This window comes from Oryctolagus cuniculus, chromosome 3, assembly GCF_051225735.1.
Source record: "Oryctolagus cuniculus isolate XC-2025 breed Fujian yellow rabbit chromosome 3, ASM5122573v1, whole genome shotgun sequence".
NCBI classification, from domain to species: Eukaryota; Metazoa; Chordata; class Mammalia; order Lagomorpha; family Leporidae; genus Oryctolagus; species Oryctolagus cuniculus.
The window spans coordinates 4,060,759-4,077,770 of NC_142869.1; the positions used below are offsets into that span (position 1 = coordinate 4,060,759).

The 17,012-nt window shown below is 59.2% G+C and overlaps 1 protein-coding gene across 21 annotated transcripts in view; it reads right to left on the bottom strand.

Moving 5' to 3' along the window:
* The window catches only part of AGAP1 (ArfGAP with GTPase domain, ankyrin repeat and PH domain 1), a 514,165-nt gene that overhangs the window by 116,957 nt on the left and 380,196 nt on the right, over window positions 1-17,012 (bottom strand). For 16 of the 21 annotated variants that reach the window (XM_070071492.2, XM_089328880.1, XM_070071490.2 and 13 more), the window contains one exon: window positions 7,756-7,917. The exons of the other annotated variants lie outside the window; for them this stretch is intronic. In XM_070071492.2, the coding sequence (XP_069927593.2) occupies window positions 7,756-7,917 (162 nt within the window). The remainder of the gene's footprint in view (window positions 1-7,755; window positions 7,918-17,012) is intronic. 21 annotated transcript variants of the gene reach the window in all.

The following is a 17,012-nucleotide window of genomic DNA, read 5'->3' on the forward strand; positions in this document are numbered from 1 at the left end:
TGGCCTTGGGCAAATCCCTCAGCTCCCTTCAACCAGCTTCCCCGTTCGGGGAGACAGAAACACCAGCCCCACCTCAATGCCTGCAGGACACGGTGAGCCAGGGTGGTGGGTGGATCGCTGCAACAGCGGCTGACACTCTGGGAGCCGAGGCACCCAACAGGCGAGATCTACACGCGGTTTCTGACCTGCAAGACCGAGCCCAGCAATTGCCTGCCTTAAACGGCACTGAGTGTAGGGGCCCGGACACTAACCCTGCCCCTAGACAGGAACAGAAGAGCTCCTGGTTTTAGGGACCTTCTTCCCCCTCCCCATCATACGCTGAGGCCCTAGGCCCCACGTGATGGTGTTTGGAGCGGGCGCCTATGGGAGGTGATGAAGAAGGGGGGGAGCTTGGGTTTGTCCCCCTTCCCACCCCCACACACGCTGGGGAATAGCGAGGGAGGGGCCGACTATACCCCAGGAGAGGCCTCAGGACGAAGGCGCGGGCTGCCCTGGACTTGGTCCTCCCAGCCGCCAGGTGTGGTAGAAGACACGTCTCCAGAGCTCAAACAGAAGGGCAGCCAGGTGGCCTCATCCTCCCGGGCGGCTGCTTTTACACAGGCCAGGTTCTGAGCTGTCAACGCGGCCTTTGGTCTCACAGCGTCAGGCAGAGGAGCGAAGCCTCCATGCCGTGGACATGGCCGAGTTTCACTACTCCGGGTGTCGGGAGGAAGGGAGGTGCCCTCGGCCAGAACCCCTGACTACAGCAGGAAGCCGGTGCAAACATGGGGGGCTGCATGTGGCCCCAACGTCACACAGCGAGCTTGCAGTGTGCATCCACGGAGTCTGTGACAGAACACGTGTGCAGGCTACAGTCTGAAAAGCAGGTGCCTTGTGGCACAGCAGGTTGGGGCCACTGCTGGCAGTGCCGGCATCCCATATGGGCGCCGGTTCAAGTCCCGGCTGCTCCATTTCCGATCCAGCTCCCTGCTAATACATCTGTGAACGCAGAACATGACCAAGTACTTGAGCCCTTGCCACCCACGTGGGAGACCCAGAGGAAGTTCCAGCCTCCTGGCTTTGGCCTGGCCCAGCCCTGGTCATTGCGACCATCTGGGGAGTGAACCAGTGAACAGAAGCCCTCTCTGTCTCTTTCTCCGTAACTCTGCCTTTCAAATAAATAAATCTAAAAATAAATAAGTAAATAGTAGGTGAGAGGGGCAGGCATTTGGCGCCGTGGTTAAGTTGCCGCTCAGAACGCCCCGTCCTCCATCCCGTCCAAGATGCTCTGCTCCGATCCAGCTTCCTGATCACGTGCCTCCTGGAAGGCAGCAGGTGATGACCCTGACACCCACGTGGGAGACCTGGATGGAGACCCAGGCTCCCGTCCTTGGCCTGACCCAGCCCTGGCTGTAGTGGGCGTTTGGGGAGTGAACCAGCAGATGGAAGAGCCCTGTCTCTCTGCCTTTCCACTGACATGAAAGTGAATTTTTAGAAAAAGCAGACGAGGAGTTAGAATAGCGAGGAAGACAAAAGCCAGGCAGTTCTGGTTGCAGACCCAGCTCAGGGACACTGGTCTAAGAGGGTCACCGTTTCACTGCTGAGGGCACAGACACCTGGAACCCTTCAAGACAGGGACTGCAGGGCGGAAGCGAGGCCCTTCTGAAAGTCCGCCGACCAGGCTTTCCAGGCCAGCTGGACTCCAGCCCCAGGGCTGCTCCCCGGTCCTCTGTCGTGCTGACCCAGCCCCTCCAGGGCCAGGCAAGAGACGGCGCCGAGCTCCGCCACACACACGCACTTGAGGCAGGGGCACTGGCAGCGGCTGCGGCTGTCAGAGCCAAGTGTGCTGTGCCGTGAGCAGAGACCCGGGAGCCCGAAGGCTTTGTCCCCTGGTACCGGGCGTCTCCTTGGACATCCCGGGAGCTCAGGATGCCTCAGAGGAAAACTTACCTTACATTCACTTTCAGGCCCGGAGCCCCCTTTCTTGGAGAAGTTCCTTCTTTATGTACCGGGATGTGAACACCTCGCCCCTCTGTGGAGCCTCCCGAGAGGGGCCCCGGGCAGCGCGCGCGCGCACGGGGCTCCCTGCACCAGCTTGTCCCCCCTCCTCCCCCCGATCTGCTCACCCCGCGGGCTGTGTGCATCCTGAGGGCCACGCGGCCGCGAGTCCCGGGCTCCACGTACTCTCAGAGATACGAACGCTAACCCTTTCTGCTTGCGTGGACTTTTCAAAAAAAAAAAAAAAGTGCCCCAAATCCTTATCTCGTCCGCCGGTTGTACATGATGGGAAATCCTCTGCTCTGGCCGCCCCCACTGTGACCGACTCATCTTTGTTTATTTCCAACCTGCAGGACTCCTACAAAGGATCAGAGAGCGCTGACAGCTTGCGCGTGTTTGTGGCGGCCGGACTGTACCCGGCAGGGCGGCTTTTGAGTCAGCTGTGCCCAATCTACGCTCTCAATGTCTACTGTAAGCCCAGATCTACTCAGTGGCAGCTGGAGGTACAGCCTGGGAACTCTCTTCGGAAAGCGGGTCTGTTTGTGGGCAGTAGGCAACTCCGCCAGGATGCGTGCGTCTCCCACGGCCCACGGCGCAGGGGCCGCGAGACCCACGGGTCCCCTAACCGAGTCCAAACGACTGCATTTTGGGCCTGTTTCCCGAGCAGAGGTTTTCATTCCTGTGTGTGTGTGTGTGTGTGTGTGTTTACTTGCACCATAATTAAGGGCTCAGCTATTCAGATGCACCAGCCAACTGCTCCGTAATAAGGGAGTTAATTAAGAAGTCCCTGCAGTATCAGAATGAGTGTTGGTTGCGAAGTTTTCACCGAGCTGACTACGGGGAGTTCTCATTCCCCTTCCTTTCCCGGGTAGCTGCCAGATTTAAACAAAGAACTGGCACTGGGCGCATCGGTGGAACGCTCTGAGAAGGAAATCCAGGAGCGACAAGTGACAGTAACACTTGTCCAATCAGCTCTCGGGAGTCTTCCTACACCCTCCCCTACAGCAAACTCCCAGTAACACAGATGAGAAAGCTGCCCTGACCGTGACAGTTCCTGGGCCCTGACACCGCGCCGTGCTGACTGTGCCCCGGGGGTAACGGAAGATGACAACGTGGTACCAAGACGCCGACAGCTTAGAGTCGGACACAGTGAAGAAGCTCACTGTTCTCCCAGTCGTAATGTGCAGAGTCCCCACATGGCCCAAAGACTGTCCAGACTGCTGGAAGCTGGCACAGCTACAGGCTCACAGACTAACCGGGGGCTTCCACCCAGCGACCCGACCTTTCTGGTAGAGTGCCACGTACCAGTCTTTATTCCCTCTCCAGACTGCCTTCCAGAACACCAACTAATCAACAACGAATCCTCCCGAGGTAGGCGGCAGCTGGCTAGGATGAGTGACACCTGTGGTCCACAGGCCATGGGAAACCACCACCGCATTTTGTGGCCAATTCCGTCACCAATACTGGGGTTCTGAGCCATAACCAGGCAGCGTTTAATGAAAGATTGGTGCTCTCTGCATCTGCAGAGTCTTATTAAATGACATACGTGCTTTGCACTACGTCTTCGGCAGACAGAACGGAGCTGCATGAGGGTTTCACATTCCCTAACTGCTGCAGCTAAGTCTGTGTTTGGGACACACCTGCCTGACACCCTGGGTGTAGCTTCTGACCCCCACGCCACGGCTCTAATCCTCTTGGGCAGAGCCTGTGGACCTGGGCTCAACCTCGCAGTGGCACTGCCCCTGGGGGGCCCTCTGTGTGTCGGGAAAGACTCCAGTGAGCCCAGATTCCAGGTTCCCCTCTGAAGCACTGAAGGGAAACTAAGTCCCAGGTGACCTCTGCAGCTCTGGAGTGGATGAAATCGCTCGGCGTCCAGGGCCTCGCCTCTGACTGTCCGGCCAACGCAGCTGTGAGGGACAACGCATTCTCTGCTATGACACAGCCACCCTCTACAAGACCGTCCTCCAGTACTGAGCGACGGCTCAGCCGAGCCCCGGGAGCCAGGGCAGAAGGATGAAATAAATCCCTCGGAGACCTTCGGGACAATCCCCGCGGGTCCCAGGGAGGGGTTGGGGGGTGCGGGATCTCACCACACCTGCTGTATGGTAACACCGGGCACAGCCACGCTGGCCATGCGTTTTTAAAGGAAGATCTTTGCTACACAACTTCTAGATATTGGGAACCATTTAAAAGCCAGTGTCCTCACATGGAATCTGAGAAATATCAAGGAAGCTATTCAGCCGGCCCCACTCCTAGATTCAAAAGCCGCTCCACACACCTCAAAGACTTGCGTTCTGCTGGTGGAAAGGGCTGGAGGCAGAGAATGAAGAGACAGTTCTGTCACCTACCAGCAACCTGACCCCGGACAAGAACGCCACTTAACCTCTCTCTACGTCAGCCCTTTCACTGGGGGAACGGGGAAATTAGCACTGGATGCAAACTTGCATGAATGTTCTCTGGCTAACGAGGACCACCAGACTCGGGGCCACAGAACGGGCCTGCAGGGCCGGTGGCTTCTTATCAGCCGTGCCAGCTTTGCTACAGGACTGGAGAGGACGCTGACAGCCAGCAAATGCCACCATGCAGCGCCAGTGCCGAGAGATGCCATGTTTTCACAGGCCTGGAAATCCTCAGAGCCCAGGAGCTCTCCCCGGACACAGCCTACACCTGGTCAGGCCAGGAACCCCAGGGCCACGGCGGTGCCACACTGCCAGAGCCCACCCCCTCTGTAACAGCCCAACCACGCTGCTCCCCATTGCAGGGTCAAGGACCCCCGCCTCTCACAGCAGGCAGTGTTTTCAGAGTTCTCTGTGTAACACCAGAACCAAGATCCACTTCCTTGAAGCTTCCGCCCATCAGTCCTGCGGAAATGACCTTGCCGAAGACCGCCGAGAGCCGCAAGCCGCCCTGCCCCCGGGGTGCGTCCACCAGCAGATCACATGACATGCTTGGGCCTGTCCGCTGTCACAGCTGTTCTCCTGTGACACTCCTGGCTCCCACCACCATTTTTAAAAGTTGCATCTGAATTTCTGTTTGTTGGTCTGCACCCAGATGTGAACGACACAGGTGTTTCATTTTTTTTAAAAGAATTACCTATTTTTTTTTTGACAGAGTTAGACAGTGAGAGAGACAGACAGAGAGAAAGGTCTTCCTTCCGTTGGTTCACCCGCAAATTGCTGCCATGGCTGGAACCACACCGATCCGAAGCCAGGAGCCAGGAGCTTCTGCTGGTCTCCCATGCAGGTGCAGGGCCCAAGCACTTGGGCCATCCTCCACTGCACTCCCGGGCCACAGCAGAGAGCCGGACTGGAAGAGGAGCAGCTGGAACTAGAACCCAGCGCCCATATGGGATGCCGGTGCCACAGGCGGAGGATTAACCAAGTAAGCCACGGTGCTGGCTCCGACACAGGTGTTTTATTAAGAATATCTGGTGCCTCTGCCCAAGTCAAATCCAAGTAAGAATCAAGAATGCCTCTAATATTTTAAGGCTCCCAGTGGTCGGTTAAACAGGAGTATGAGTAGAGGATGTAAGAGTGGAATTCTGTGTGGCAGGACCAGCGCGCCCAGCTTCCTAGGGGGCTCTTTCCATCCTGGCTAACCGAGCGGCCACGTGCCTACCTCTGACATTCTCAACCCACAGAATTAAAAAAAATCTCCTGAGTCTGAAAGGGCAAGCAGAGGGAAAATCCCTCAGCGAGTCAGACGGTGAGCCCTCACTTTTTCCTGGGATTCTGGTGGCCAAACTGCTGATGGGACACTCACTTCTCGTCCAGTCTTCCGGGATGGAAACATTGCAGCCTGCACGACGTCACAGAAAGAGCTGCGGTGCCTGCGTGGGAAACTCCGGACCCTACGCAAGGCCGCACAGGTCAGGGCAGGTCTATGCCTGGGAGGCGCCTGCCAGGTGGGCGGGGAGCCCGCGTCTGCTGGCGTGGTGGCACGCTTCAGCGCCTAAAGTCGGCAGCCTCGGGTGTCGGGCCTGGGCACGGCTGGGCACACGCCCACCTTTCTATGGCACATCCGCGCCAGCTGATTCGATGCCATCAGACATGGAGCACTCACGGTCTGTGTGGCTTTCACACAGTCACTTTGTGACTCCTTAAATGAGGGTGACAGCCAGTGCGCAGCCCTGAACCTGAACACGCGTCCCTGGTCCCCTTGTCTCTGTGTGACTGCTGCGCCCACGGGGAGACCTCGCAGGGGCCCCGATGTGCTGGCACAGCTCCTCTGCCTCAGCCTGGGACGCGCCTACACAGCCCCGCCACTGCAGGAAGCTGCCTCAGATGTCCAATGTGAAGGGGACGCTGGTCTGAACCCGCTCCCGGGGCACTGCGAGGCCCCGGAGCAGCCCACAGGCGGGCGGGGTGACTGAAACGTGGGGAGGGGCTACAGGCAGGCTGTGCAGGCTGCACCTGGTTGTGCTTGCCTTTGCACAAAGCAAGAGTCACAAACGTCAGCTGAGAAGACAGGACACCGACTATGACATGGTGAACCCAGACACGCGACGCGGCCTTGACCCCCAGCCCCGGGGTGAGCAGCCTGCAGGCACGGAGGCCACATTGACTGCACCAGTCAGGGTGGGGTGTGGCCCCACACAGCAGGTGCTTCTGGCCAGATGTCCCCCTGAAGGGCCCCATCAACACTCTGTGGCCAAAGCCTTTCCCAGCAGGACAGATGTCACTCTTCACCACTGCTGCTACGATGCGATCGTCTCGTGCATCCAACACGAGAACACTGGTTTTATCAGCCTGACCTGTTAGCAGGGAGCTGGCCGGAGACAAGCTGGGGAGGAGTGTGGAGAGGAGAGGGTCCGTGGGCCGTTCCGGGCAGCCGGCGAGCTCTGAGGCCCCAGCTCAGTCTGCTCCCAGTGAGCAGTGCACCTGCTGGCTCATGGCTCACAGAATGGTGGGGAACACCGCAGCCCGCCCCACACTCGGCCCTGCCCCGCTCGCTAACCCGGGCAGCGTGTGCACCGCCTCAGCTCTGGACGTCGGGAGGGGAGACGCCACTTTTGCCCACCCTGGCCCCCGTTTTGCAACTCGCAATCCTGAACACTCAGTTAGAATGTTCAGGAAGGCCGTGGTGGAAACGGAGAGGGAAGATGGTGGGCGGGGAAAAAGGCAGCTCCATGGGCCCCTTGCTGAAGTCAGGCTGTGCCACCCCCGGCGACTCCACAGTGACGCGTGCGACCACAGCCACGCTCTGCAGTGCACCGTTCCTTCCAGGGACTTCCGCAATGCGTTTACGACAATGGTGCGGGGGGTGTGTGCGTGTGTCTCTCTGCACTATCATCTGTGGACTATGAAACACAAACCCGCTGGAGGGAGCCACTCAGGGAGATCCCGGCAGCCGTACCCGAGCACAGAAACTCAGCCGGGCCAAGGGGAACGAGGGCCACGCGTGGCAGCAGGGCCCGCGACGTGCCGCGGAAAGCCACACCGGGGCGGCTCTCTCGGTGGCATTCAGGGCAGAGGAGATCCCTAAATCAGGAGCGGACGGTCCTTATCAGGGTGACACAGCATGGCCTGCCTCAGCTGGGGGCCCCAGGCTGCCCAGGTGGGGCGAGACTACGGCACTCGCCCGGCTGACGACGGGGGGACCGGCACCGTGGCCGACCAGCCACGCTGTGGGGCAGCACGAGGGGCCGGTGGTGGCCCTGCTGCAGACGCGCACGGCCCGGTGGCTGCTGGGCCTGAGGGGGCGCGGCCCGCAGCCCTGCAGGGCAGGAACGGGTTTTCAGACGCAGACTCCTGCTCTGGGAGCCCCCGGGGACCTTACCTTCCGCAGTGCCGGACAGGCCGTCGGCCTTGAAGTTGCCGGTGCTTTTCTTCCTCCGGTGCTTCTTTCTGTTGGCGTGGGGGGAGGGGGGCGGGTCGAGCTTGGGGCTGGCGGTGCTGGAGATACTTGGGCTGGAGCACACGGAGTCTCCCAGCCCCGTGTCTGCCACCGGACCGGAAAGGCAAAAGAACGCACAGGTAAGCGCTCGGAAAGGGGGCCGCGGAGACACGCACGCCGCACGCTCCCCCATCACGCGGGGCCCCGCCTGGGAAGGCTCCAGGGTGGCTGGGGCAGGTCCTAGCGGGAGGGCGGCGTTTCAGGCACGAGGTGGAGGAGGCGGTCACGGGCTCCAAGGAGGGTGGAGGTGCTATCATTACCACTCCCACGTCACAGAAAGGGAAACTGAGGCACAGAGTTACATCGCTGACAAAGCCACAGGGCTGGAGTCTGGCTCCAGGGCAAGGTGAAGACCGTGACCCACGTCTCCTGTCAGGGTTTCCACCCAGAGGGCGGCTTCGATACGTCCCTGTCCTTACCTCCCGATCCCTGTAACCTCACCGTGCCCGCTTTCTTCTCCTGTGTCTGGAGGGGAGTTTCCGGGGCACACGACACAGGGAGGGCCCAGCTTTGGCTCTTCCTGGTCCTGTGCTGACCAAGCTGCCCGCCCCACACCTCTCCTCCCTTGAAGCAGGCTGCAAGGGGACCTGGCTCACTCTCACCGCTCCACTCAAGTGCAGCTCTCTCTGCTGCCACCCCCTGTGCCCGCCCTGACACCAACACTCTTCCCCTTCTGCCTGGCCCCCGCTCTCCAGGCCACACATCTGGCCAGTCTCCCCAGATGCAGGAAACACCCCGAGCACGCTCCTGCTTGCAGTGTAGCTGTGGGGGCAGAGGAGGTGTACAAGTTTCAGTGTGGAACAGCGCCTGCCTGCATGGGGCGGGAACCCCCGGTTCAGGCTGCTTTCCAAAGCCCCTTCCCCCATGTGCAGATACCTCCGCTCTCTGCTGTTTCGTTCTTTCTGTCTCTCGGGCATGTTCTCAGCTCAACAGGACACGTCCACTCCCACCCGTGTGTCTGTCCTGCCACTCCAGGCCTACAAGGCTGTCTCCCAAACTGGCATCTCTCATCACTGAACTCCTGCTGACCCCTCAGCTGGGGCTTCTGTCCTCTCACCACAGCCTGCAGGGGCCCGTCTTCCCTCCAGGGAGCCGTGTAGTGCTGGCTACACGGTGAGGGCATCCAGACATCAGCCCAAGACAGGCAGCCCCAGCAGGGACAGCCAGCATCTACAGGTTCTGAGACAGGCGGCCCAGCAGGGACAGCCAGCATTTATAGATTCTGAGACAGGTAACCCCAGCAGGGACAGCCAGCATCTACAGGTTCTGAGACAGGTAACCCCAGCAGGGACAGTCAGGATCTACAGGATCTGAGACAGGCAGCCCAGCAGGGACAGTCAGGATCTACAGGATCTGAGACAGGTGGATCCAGCAGGGACAGCCAGCATCTACAGGTTCTGAGACAGGCGGCCCCAGCAGAGACAGCCAGCATCTACAGGTTCCGAGACAGGCGGCCCAGCAGAGACGGCCAGCATCTACAGGTTCCGAGACAGGCAGCCCAGCAGGGACAGCCAGCATCTACAGGTTCCGAGACAGGTGGACAAAACAGGGACAGCCAGCATCTATAGGTTCCGAGACAGGCAGCCCCAGCAGGGACAGCCAGCATCTACAGGTTCTGAGACAGGTGGCCCAGCAGGGACAGCCAGTGTCTACAGGTTCTAAGACAGGTGGCCCAGCAGGGACAGTCAACATCTACAGGTTCTGAGACAGGCAGCCCTGGTAGGGCAGTCAGCACTGGGCAGAGTGTAGCCACTGCAGGTTTCCAGGGTAGAAGCTGGAGACACTGAGTTTGACAATGCATGCTGTGGCCTCACAATGAAGACCTGACCGGCCTAGCACTCAAACAGTGAGACACCCTGCAGAATCTCAACTTCACATCGCCCCTCTCACCCTCAGCTGCTGGACTTACGGTCGGTCGGCACAAACTCCCTGGCAATGGTGGCCTGCTCTTGCTGAGCCCATGTCACCTTGTGCTAGCTGAGACCTGGCTCTCCCTTGGGGACGCACTTCCCAAGCACCAGTGCTAGGGACCTCCCAACCGAACACACTGTGTAGCTTGGCATCCTCCTTGCCCTGATCACCCATGCAGACCCAGCTTGTCCCTGCCAGCACCAGCTTCCAGAAGCTTCCGTGCATGGCCTCTGCAGCCCACTGCCCGCTGACCCCAGCTCAGCCCCGCTGTCTCCTGACAACTCCAGCAGCAGCCTTAACCCCTCCAGGGACCTCACCCGCATCCTGCCGCTCAGCCAGCCTCACTCAGAGTCCCCCTCAGGTGCCAAGAGCAGGAAGCCCTGTCCCCCACTCCCAGGAGGACGGACGCTCCCCTCCGTCCGCACCGTCCAGCATCTGTGCATGGCCCCCTTCTCTCCTCACAGGTGCAGCAGCCGTGCATCCTGCGCCACTGGAGACTCACACCCCCGCCCCGCCTTGAGTCCCATCTGCTCCCTTCTCCCCCCACCTTCCCTCACGGGGAAGCCCCAACTCTGTCCAGTGCTGTGCCAGCTGCACCCGGGACCAGGCTGGGGCTGGAGGCCTGCACAGCGCTGAGCCGCGGCCTTGGCGTTTGAGAGGGGCACTCCCAGGGACCTGGCCTGCCTTCCGGTCTGACCACTTCTCCAGCAACCTGGGGACCCCTTCCCAACAGCCTCTCCTTACTCCCCAAGCACCCCAACAATGACCTCACTCTTCACTTCACTGAAAACCAAAATTCAAGAAAACCCTCTTGTTCAAAAGAGGGCAGCCCCCCCGACCTGCACCCAGTGCCCACCGGCTCTGGGATCCCACCCGCAGGGAACTCTTGGTATGCAGTGACCTTGGATCAGCACTTCACGCCGTCTCCAGCCTGCACCACACATGCCAGATTACCTCCCGCCTCTAACAGCACTGTGCCTTGATGCGCTGACCACGTCCCTGTCCCACTACCATTCTGACTTCTGCTCGGCTCCCCACTGCTGTCCATGCTCCCTCCAGTCTGGCTTGCCACAGTGCACGGGCTGTGCGCATGACCTTGCTGGGGCCTCCATCTGTGCCTCCCTAGGCTGGGGGGTTTCAGGGCCCCCGCAGCCTCAGTAGCCATCCCGGATGGGGAGCGTTGAGTGGGTCTCTCTTGGCCAGCAGAACAGAAGCCAAAGGTTTTAGGTCCTAGAAGCCAAAGGAGGGAGCCCAGGAGAGGCCTGCCCCCATGCAGCCATTGTCCCACTCCCTGTGTCCCCCATGTGACCACCATCCCAGCCCCTCCCTGTGTCCCCCATGTGGCCATCGTCCCAGCCCCTCCCTGTGTCCCCCATGCGGCCATCGTCCCAGCCCCTCCCTGTGTCCCCCATGCGGCCATCGTCCCAGGCCCTCCCTGTGTCCTCCATGCGGCCATCGTCCCAGCCCCTCCCTGTGTCCCCCATGCGGCCATCGTCCCAGGCCCTCTCTGTGTCCCCCATGTGACCACCATCCCAGCCCCTCCCTGTGTCCCCCATGTGACCACCATCCCAGCCCCTCCCTGTGTCCCCCATGTGCCTGTCTCTCTGGTGACTGGAACTCCAGGCATGTGGGGCCTGGGCCATGTTCTTCCCCAGGACCCAGAAGGGCGGCTGGGGTCATGGCCGTCACGCGTTGGTGCTGGAGGGCTGACCAGTGTCTGAGGGCTCACATGGGTCGGGGGAGCCGCTGTGCGGTATGCAGCAGAGACATCCCATCAATTCTGTGACCTAGCTTTATTTTTAATTTTTTTACAAGATTTTATTTACTTATTTGAAAGGTAGAGTTACAGACAGCGAGAGGGAGAGACAGAAAAGTCTTCCTTCCATTGGTTCATTCCCCAAATGGCCGCAACCACTGGAGTTGCGCCGACCTGAAGCCAGGAGCCAGGAGCTTTTTCCTGGTCTCCCACGTGGGTGCAGGGGCCCAAGCACTTGGGCCCTCCCAGGCCACATTAGAGTGCTGGATTGGAAGAGGAGCAGCCAGGGCGAGAACCGGCGCCCATATGGGATGCTGGGGCCGCAGGCGGAGGATTAACCTACTGTGCCACGGTGCCGGCCCCTGTGACCTAGTTTTAAAACTGACCACCAGCACACAAGCACACTCGGGGTCAGACCACCATCCCATAAGTTTCCAGCTGTCTGCAACCCATTCAGGGGTGAACAGCTGAGACCACGAGGGAAGTCCACAGACCCTGACCACAACCTCCCACCCATCACCCCACACTTGCCAGGTACGCTCAACGGGCCAGCCTGTCTTCCTGCCCCGCCCCATCACTGGAGACGGATTTCCAGGGACTGCAGAGAACACCTTTCTCATCTCTTCCCCTTCCGTTAATACAAGACAAGCTCTCCTGGACCCTGCCACTGGCTCAGAGAGAGAAGAGAGGAGTCCTACCACGGCAAGTGTGCTGACTGCACGGAGCCGAAGATGGAGGGAGAGGGCGAGGGACCATGGGCTCGTCCACCAGGCCAACCCACAGCTTCCCGGGCCTCTGCATCTCCTGGCTAGGCCCTCGGGTCCAAAAGGGATGACAGTGCCACCGTGCCAGAAGGCGGTGCAGGAGCAGGGCTTGGCAGGCAGAGAACAGACAAATGCCCTGCGTGGAGGCAGCGGTGGAGGCTGGCACGGGGCCATCTTGTGCTGAGAAAACAAGCGGAATCGCAAAGACAGAGGAGGAAGCTGGACCAGCAGCTGGGCCTCATGTGGCTCCCAGAAGAGGAGGTGCAGGGTCTGAGAAACCGTGCACACAGCACCGTGGGACCCAGGGGCTCCACCGCCCAGCCTCAGCTCTGCGGCCCATGTGGCTGAGGAGGCCCTGCTCCCGGTGGGCCTGGGGGCCCCGTTCTCAGCCCAGTTTAGAGGGCACAGGTTGGGGCAGGAAGGGACTGCAGCTCATGCTGCAGGTGAGGCTGGGCTCCACCACTCCCTATCCTGCCTCTGTCCCAGTGAGAGCTCCAACACAACATGGCCCACGGCCGTCAGCTGAATTCCCGCTGTCATGCCGGAGCGGGGACAGGAGCGGCCCTGTGACCACACACAGGCTGGACACCTACAGTGGGCTCGGGGGGCGAGGACCCAAGTATTAGAGAAAGCCAGTGTCCAGGCTGGGGTCGGCTGGGGGCAGGCTCAGGCCAGGAGTGCACAGCCCCGTGGGGGAGCTGCCAGTGAGGAAGCATTTCTTCCGGGGAGGGGGGCACAGGGAGCGGATGTGGGCACGGGGCAGGGCTGTGTCACCAGGAGCAAAAACTGCACATACCAGGGAGCAGTGGCCAAGGCACGCCAGGATCTGGGTCAAGGGAGGCTGTGGCCACGGACAGGAGTAGCCTGGGTGGCCTTAGGAGAGAGCTGCTGGATTCTGGTTAACTGGTCACTGAGCCCAGGGCTGCTGGACTGATGCCCCTGGCTACTACCTCTCGCACAGGAGTTAACACGTGCCTGGTTTAAAATACGAGCAATCAGGCTGCACCCGGCACCCGTGCCGTGCCTTTCCGTTCCCTGCCACTTCTCTAGCCTGACAACAAATCCCTCAAACTCAGGAGGCCCCTGAGAGCCCCGCCTGAGACGCTGTCCACCCCAGAATGCAGCCTGCCCCCGGACTGCGTCCGCAGAATCTGTTCTATTTTGTATCAATTATGGGCACGGGGACAGAAGATGACTCCTGACTCTTAGACACGGGAGGGGAGAGGCAAAGATGAAATACGCATGTCAGACTGAAAAAGCCAACGCCTCATTACTGAACACCCAGACCAGCTCCGGCGGAGGGACCGGGGTCCCGGGCGTGTGGTGCCGAGCCAGGAGGGGGCTGGCTGGCCGCCGGCCCGAGTGTTTGGCGTCAGCCATTAGTTCTTCCCAATCGGGCATCAATGTTCCACACTCCCCCGCCCCCCAAAATACATAATGTGGGTGCTAACGACCACAATCTGCAGCCGCTCCCTCCGAGCGGCGGTACATGACGTGCGAGTCACAGGGGCTGCTCCACTTTTCACTCCGCGAGCTGACAGGCATGACTACAGGGGGAATAAAATAACATTCCGTCCGCATAAATATCAAGCAGCCTGCCTGAGACGGATGGCCAGGAACACATTCGTAGCCATCATTCCGGCAGACGGGCCCAAGGACACTCATAACTTATTTTACAATCATTTAGTTTCAGCTCAAGTGGAAAACGTGACAACTTATCTCTGCTGACAAGATGCCACATCGAACCTCACAATTAACTCTCGTCCGATGATCTGCCCAGATGATCATTAGCCGGGCCGCTTCTGATGAACTGTCGTGGGGAGCCGGGCTGGGGGGAGCGTGGGCGGCAGGTGTGTGATGGGTTTTTGATATCTGGGCTGATTCTGAGACACACACTTGGGCTTGTGGCCCCTGTGTCCTTGCCGTCCCGGGGGGTCCTTGCTTGGGCAGGAGCCCTTGAACTCCACAGACGTCACTGCTGCTGCAGCCCCTGCTGCCTACTGCCCCCGACGCCTCCCAGCGAGCACGTCCCATCCCAGCAAGGCCAGGCCCCTCCCCAACCCTGGGGTCGGTGTCTCAGGGAGTGGTGGTCCCTGCACTAAAGGGACACCCCAGACCCTTGTCCTCAGGGGCCAGGTTTGGAGGGTGACATTGAGGGCTTGCTATTAGGAGCTCCCCCTGTGGGGAAGCCACTCAAGGCCCCCCACGGGCTGGCTGGCTGGCTGTGAATCTTCTGTGTGTATTCGAGACAGGACATGCCCTGCAACTCGTGTTCCTAAGAAGCATCGTGCGTCGGCACGAAAGCAAGAAAACAAAGACAAAAGGACTAAGTCTCCTTTGCTCACGCACACCCCTTAACGGACCTCTCTGGCCGTGTTAGCTACAATGCGTGACTAAAAAAAGAAATTTTTTTTTGTATTAAAGCAATTCAAAATTATCAAAGACAGGCCCATTTGTTGGTGCCGGGGGGGAAAAATCAGCTGAAGTCCAAGAGCTTCTAGAAGACCCAGAGGAAGTCATGGCAGGAACTGGACGCGAAGGCACGCTTCCTTTGATCCAAGGCCAACAAAATAAAGCTCATTTGGGTCTTTAATGAGGCTCTGTTCTTTCTGAGGCTTGGGGAGATGTGTAGGCTGGTAAATAAAGAACAGGCCACCTCTGCCACCCAAGGAAATCATAACATCCCGGGTCTCTGTTGAAAGGTGAGTGTGAAGTGAAGTTCAAAACCTCGCCCCTTCGCGCAGTCCTTTTGACGGCTGCGTTCAGCGGGAGGAGGTTTACTTGAATCCTCATCTCTGAAGATGTTTCAGAGACGGGCGTTATTGTCCGCTTCTCTTTGCCGCACGCACAGAGGTACACAATGTCACAGGGGCAGCGGGGACACCACGGGGGGCCGGGGAAGATGACAGGTGCAGGGGGAAAGGAAAAGACAACACAGTGCTGGACGGAGTTAGACACGGGGAGGAAAGGGATACAATAGGAGAGCCCCGGCCACAGAAAATAAGGGGCCAAGAGAGTCCCCCCTCGGCCATTTTTAATCAGAGAGCTCCGTACGTGGAGGCGAAGGGAGCTGGAATTTGGGAACTTTGATCGTGAGGTGAGATGAAGCTCTGTGTTATTGCAATATGTTTAGAAAGCTTCAAAAAAAAAAAAAAAAAAAAAGGTGCAAATTCTGACCATGAATTATGGGGCTTCTCTTTTCAGGCAATGAAAATGTTCTAAAATTCACTGGTGATGGATGCTAAAAACTACTGAATTACATATTTTATGTGGGCAAGGTGTATGTTGTGTGAATTTTATCTTACTAAAGCTGCTTTCAAAAAAAAAAAAAAAAAAAAAAGAGAGGGCATCCTGTTAAATGCTACAAAGTAATTAGTTGAGGAAAATTAGGAAAAAAAAATGCTTGCCAGGACATTCTTGTGTGTTCAGAGCTGGGTGCTGGGAGGGGGCACCAGGTGCACTCAGAACCGGAAGCCAGGGCTCCATGCTGCGTGGGAGGCTTGGATCCCGTATCACAGGGCCTGGGTTTGAGTCCTGGCTCTGCTTCAGTGCCAGCTCCCTGCTACTCCCTATCCTGGAGGTAGCAGGTGACGGCCCATGTACTTGGGTCCCTGCACCCGGGTGGGAGACTTGGTTTGGTTTTCTGCCTGGCCCTGCCCTGGTTTTATAGGCATTTGGGGAGTGAACCAGTACATGGAAGATCTCTCCATCTGGTATGATTCTGCTTTTCAAATAGTTAAACTTTTTTTTTAATTAATAATAATTTAAAAAAGAAAACAGCAGCTAAAGGCCATGAGGCTGAGTTGGGGTAGGGGCGCTGACCGGGGGCCCGGTCTCCAGCCGCCTGCCAGGACCAGGCTCTGTGTGGCAGACCAGTGGTGCCCTGCAGCCCGGCTGCTCCGGGAGCCCCACACTGGGAAGCTCTCAGCCTCTCTGGTGGAGCCGAGGCCAGGCCCCCGGGGAAGCAGCTCTGTTTCCACCAAGCCATCGTGGTTGTGGTTTCTCTGTGCCCACGGATGTCTCAGTCCCCCTTGCTGTCGACCTCAGGGCCTCAGTGTTTCCGTGCCCACCGGCTCTCCCGGAGCCTTGTGGCGGCCAGGAGGAACATGGCCACGTGGGGCGGTGGCCGGAGGAGGCCGGGGCGGGACACGCCGAGGAGAAGGGACGCGCTTGGGAATGCAAGGCAGGGCCTGATCCTTGAGAGTCAGAAATCAAATTGTTCTCTAGTTGATTTCCAGCCGAACGCAAGCTGCACCAAGTTTAAATTAATCCGGTGTGCTCTGAGCAGCGCTCTGGCGTGCGGCGCAGCCCGCGAGGTGGAAATGAAATCATTTCAAGAGATTCCCGTTGCTCTCCAGCCTCATCTCTTCTCACATAATCAGCCACAACCATTTCTCAAGTTTGGTGCTTACAGCTGCTAAATCACCCGGGGACCCCATTCCCAGGGAGGGCCGCGCGGGCTGGGCGGCCGGCGAGGGGCTGAGCGCCCAGCGCCTCAGCCAGCAGTGAACCCAGCAGGTTAATGAGAACGCACACTGCTCACCTCTGGGAAACGTCCCACCCCTGTGGGGTGCAGGGAGCCGGCCCAAAGGCCTCTGTCCAGGGTCCTGAATGTGCCGCGCCTGGGCTGCAGCCGGCCTGGCGTGAGAGGGAGGTGTCTGGCACTCAGAGGCCTCCAAAGTGAGAGTTCGGTCCTGAGCATCGCCCCA